This window comes from Manduca sexta, chromosome 12, assembly GCF_014839805.1.
Source record: "Manduca sexta isolate Smith_Timp_Sample1 chromosome 12, JHU_Msex_v1.0, whole genome shotgun sequence".
Taxonomy (NCBI): Eukaryota; Metazoa; Arthropoda; class Insecta; order Lepidoptera; family Sphingidae; genus Manduca; species Manduca sexta.
The window spans coordinates 6249692-6254931 of NC_051126.1; the positions used below are offsets into that span (position 1 = coordinate 6249692).

General features: G+C 32.6%; 1 protein-coding gene across 1 annotated transcript; it reads right to left on the reverse strand.

Moving 5' to 3' along the window:
• Positions 1–277: 277 nt before the first annotated feature.
• On the reverse strand, positions 278–1839 carry LOC119189098 (uncharacterized protein F54H12.2-like). Its single transcript, XM_037437918.1, has 3 exons — positions 1718–1839; positions 737–1379; positions 278–346 (listed from the first exon to the last, which is right to left on the reverse strand). Exons 1-3 carry the CDS (start codon positions 1837–1839, stop codon positions 278–280), a joined length of 834 nt encoding a protein of 277 aa, XP_037293815.1.
• Positions 1840–5240: the final 3401 nt, after the last annotated feature.

The window sequence follows — 5240 nt, forward strand, 5'->3', positions numbered from 1 at the left end:
AAAAAAAAAAAAAAAATATTATATGATGTAATCATTTTATTGAGCAATTTAAAATACTTAATCTATAAACAATTTTTATTTTCTTAACTGCTATAATCTACTGAAATATTACGGTTTTTATCTATTTCAATAACATTATCAAACTCTGCATAAACAATACAGTTAATAGTTTGCGTCAAAGCTGTTTCAAAACGAACTTCCAATCTTACACTACCATGTTTTATAAGATTCCAGTGACTGGAAGAGTTTGCTGATAAATCAGGTGTCAAATCAAACGCTAACATACAATACCCTTTGGCATATTGTTCTCGAGATATTCCATTACCTTCATTAAGAAAATGTATACCTGTACCGGAAAACAACGTATGATATACCGAAGTATAAATATTGCTGTCGAATGAGGGTTGTAAAGCTTTTGATGGTATTTGTTGACCATCTATATATAAACAAAAAGTATTAATATCATAATTTTCAAAGTTGAATGGGTTTTAGTGAGATTTCCATTAAAAGCAGCGTTATTCACAAATCCAACTATACACCTTTTAGGTACTTGTCCTAAGAAAATATTATCAAGAGTTTTTCCTTGAACACCTGATGGTATTGTTAAAACTTTAACTTCAGCTCGAGTGATAGGGTATTTAGCTGTGGTAGATGCCAAAACCTTCTGGTGTGCAAGTAACACGCTTGGATTGATTCGTGCTCTACGAATAATTAAAGTTGCATCCGTAATGGATACCTTCAATTTAAGGTCAACTGAAGAGGCCATAAGATTGAAATTTTCTCTAGAACGAACTAACTTAACACACATATCAACACCGTTAATCAAAAATTTTTCTTGATTGAATAAATCACCATGTAAATGACCAATCATTTCAATTTCTTTACTTTCACCGGCTAACTCTTGTCTTTTGATAAATCCTTTATTACCATCAGTCGTGGAATCCATGTTGCCAGCTGTATCTTCGTACCATAAACCACAGGTGAGGTGAGAGTTTTTAGCCGCAGGAGCATAATTCAACAAGTTTTCTATATAAGCGCGATAAGCATAGGTGTTATTGGGTGGCGACACAAGTTTTTGATTCAAGTATACATCAAGTTGACTGAAGAGTGAGTGTAACCAATTATTCACAGGAGCAACAACTGTAGACGTCACTAGTTTAGTGTTATCTTGATTCAATATTTTAGCTTTTAAGTGAATTAACGTATGAGAAAGATCTATGTAGTCATCGCCTGCTCCGGGAACTTGAAATTCTATTGGACCATCGTCCGCTAGTGACGAAATTGGCTTATAATGAATCCAAATCCCACTTTCAATGCTAGTTTGTGTAGATGGTAATGCAAACAAATCTAATTCAGACTTAATGCATTCACAGGAATGACTGTGTAAAAAGACATTATGATTAATTGTTAGAAAATATATCTTTGATCTGTTTTGAAGTAATTTTCGATTTTTAGAGCTTTCACTTTCGCAGTCAACGATGGAATGACTCCTGGTAGACGTTTTCGTTTTGTTATATAGCCCGATCCGGACATATTAATTCTATCAATTTTTTCGTCTGCTTTTCGTTTCAAGTTTGAACCAGCTTCTTTAAGACGTGTTTTTATTGAATCCTCCATAGGTCGCGCACTAACCATATCTGTCAATAGGCCAACACCAGCACTCAATGCCTCTTTACCAACAGCACGAACCCCACTGGATAGTAATGGTAAAACTGACCTAAATAAACCCCCAAGGAAACTTCCGATTCCATGTCCCTTTTGATATGATGCTCCTTTGTATACCACTCCTATACCTGACCCAGCTTGATGAGAGTAATAGCGTTCATATGGGCATGTCATATTGTGGAATTCAGAATGCATTATAATTTTTTGAAGTGTAGTTTAACACACACTGTTCCAAATTGGAATGGTATCTTTTGTCCAGTGCTTGACCTTATATCTATTTCAATGGTATCGAATTCCCTTCGCATGACGGGTAAATAATGCGGAGGTGAAAATACATGCATTTTATTGGCTCCATAGATGTATTTTGAAGGATCTAATGGTATGATTCTTAGAAGAGGAGTCATTACGTCACCCACAATTTGAGGTTCAACTATATCACAATAAACGAAAAGTTGAGATGGTAAGCCTAAATGTAAATTAGCTGGACATTTAGCAAAATTCTTTTCAACAAGGTTTCTGTTTGGTTCAAATCCCAGCTGTAAACCCAATTTAGGAGATAATGTTACGGACTTTATCATTTCATCTAATACAGTAACAGACACAAATTTGGAAATATTATCATAGCGGAATTTGATTTTTCTCTTATATTATTTAATGCTGATAAAATATGGTTAATATTATCATAATTTGTGGCAGGTATGTGAGTTTTATAATATACTGTGGATGGTTTGTCTTCATTAGGCATTGTCATTACTTTGGTAATGTAAACAATATTCTCATGGTCTTGAACAGTAAACATTGTACACGGATATTGAAATTCAACGATTCCTACACACCACTCTCCTTCCAATATTATAGGTTTGGGTAATTTTGTTGAAAAAATTGATGTTTTGTTTTCAGGAAAATATTCCATGGAACTATTGCTAAGTAAAGTTAAATAAAAATCTTTATTCATATTTGTTTCAAACTAGACGCTAAAATCCAACTATTAAATTTGTTCGGATAACCTTTCCACTTAACTAACACTTGTTGTCTGTTGCCAGAATAGCGAGAGCGAATTATTTTATCTATCTTATGTTCGATGGTGGGGTCATAAATAACTTTTGTAATTCTCGGTCATAAAAGTTCCTACTATTTCTTCTCCATCTAAATCTTTAATAGTATAAACTGGCCACGGAGTTCGTTCTATTATAGAAGAAATCACAAATATTTCATCACTCCAATTAGATTCATAACCTTTTGAAATATATGTTTATATTTCGTTATTCTTACATGATCACCCACATTGAACGTAGGTAACATAATTTTAGCAGGTTTTTCAGATTTTTCATACAAATTAGTCCAAACTGTCATTATATTATTAGAATTAACATCTGAAGGACACATTTTGATACTAGAATGAAAACTGTAATTGTAGGAGTGTATCAAATCCTGCAAAATGTCAATATATTTATGAGTATTCTTATGTGTGAAATAACGCCACATCTTCATTTTAAGCGTTCTTTGAAATCTTTCTACAATACTTGCTTTGATATCGGGATTGTTTGTTGTATAATAATTAATATTTTTTGTTTTGAAGTATCTTTGTACATCTTTTGAAACAAATTCAGTGCCTTTGTCAGATTGTATGTGAGTAGGTGTTGTGTCAGCTTCTTCAAATATACTTTCGAAACACTTTTTGATTGTATCTGAATTTTTCTTTTTCAAGGGCCTAGCATATGCATATTTGCTGAAAACGTCAATAACACAAAGAATGTAGTTATAACCTTTATTTTCTTTAGAATAAGTTCGCATATCACTTAAGTCAGCTTGCCATAGTTCATTTAGGTTAGATAAAATGTATTTATTTCGTGGGAATTTTCTATGTACAGGCTTGTGGAGAGTATATGTTTCTTGGGTTCGCAACCAATTTTTAACGTCGTCCTTTTCATTTTACCTTTCATGGCTCTTGATAATTTGTCAATACAACTGTATCCAGCTGGATGTGATACATCATAATAAATTTGATTTAATTTTAATAAGGGGTCCATTTTTCCCAGTCTATCTTTTTCTTAATTTTATTTGTGTGTTTATCTTCACTTTTTGGTGTAAAATATTCCTCTGGCTTCGTTGGAAACTGTTCTTCGATGTCCTTCTGAAGTTGAGTTATATAGTCACGTCTTTTCGGATTTCCTATATAAGTTAACGGTATTTTTAAATCCTTTAACGCTTCAGCAAATTTTTTCCAACCAATTGGGTCGTTGTTTTTAATGGCCTCAGTATGTCGCTTACTAAATCGATAATATTACTACCAGGAATTATTTCATTATCTACAATGACTGTGCCATCGTCATTCCAAAATATTTTGTTTTTATGTAGTGACACCGAATTCAATAACAACTCACCCTTTTTTACATAAGTTTTTGGTATCAAACTAAGAATATGTTTTTGTGTGAAAGAAGATTTTTTCAATTGCAGAACTTTGTCGCTTCTCTTCTTCACTCAATGTCTGACTGGCAACTAGATCTTTATTCTTGATATCATTAGTTATATTAAATTTTTTCCAACTTTCGGCGGTGGGATCGTTGCTATCAACATTGGAAGTAATTATAGGAAGTTCAATCGGTCGACGATCTTCTTCCATGAAATGAAGATATCTTTGTAAAACTTGTAAGTACAATTTACACTTTTTTCGATCATCCATCTTACTATTCAGTATATTTTCCATTTCACTATCCAAACGAGAGGTAGGGTTTTCATTTTTCTTTTGATTCAATTTATCTATTAAACTTTGTTCAACCAGCAACATTTTCTTTGCATGTTCCATTTTAAACTAGTCCGCTTATTAATCCACTCAAAATAGAACCCAATATAATCGGTAGAAAAGCGCCACCTTCTTGAACTATTATATTCTTTCTAATTTTATTTGTACCTTTGCGTACCAATTTTCGAAGTAGATTTTTATACTTTTTTAGTTTATTTTTTGATTTTTGCTCAAGTTTTACATTTCCTTGTAGAACATTATGAATACATTCACAAATAAAATTAATTTCGTTTTCGTTACAGGCTTTTAAAAGAGCTTGTTGATGTTTTGGTTTGAGTTTATAAAGAGCGCTTAACAAATCCTTATGCGTCTTGAGACGTCGATCCATCATTTGTAAATGAGAGATATCTGTTGACTCTTGAGATATTTAAACTCTTTTGTAGGGATGTACACTACACAATGACCATCAAATGGAAATATTTTAGATTTAATTCTACACATATCATTAGTGTCTTGTTTCAGATCTATCATCAAATAACCATGTGCTTCTTTAGTAGCATCCCTATAGGAGTCTTCGATGAATTTACTATTTTCTGGCGATACTTGTCGTGCTAAGTAACGGATTTGAGTCTTATCACGTGGGTTTTTAAAATAAATGATATAGCTTGAATTCAAAGAAATGTCTCTTTGACCTTTACCCTGATGAAATAAATTTTGAGTAATGTAAAAAACACTTAAGTTCCTATGGTGACTGCCTTTAGTAAATATGTCAACAATGCGACCATCTGATTCCCTCATGAGATCGTCGATGATAATAAGGTTGGCTTCCTTT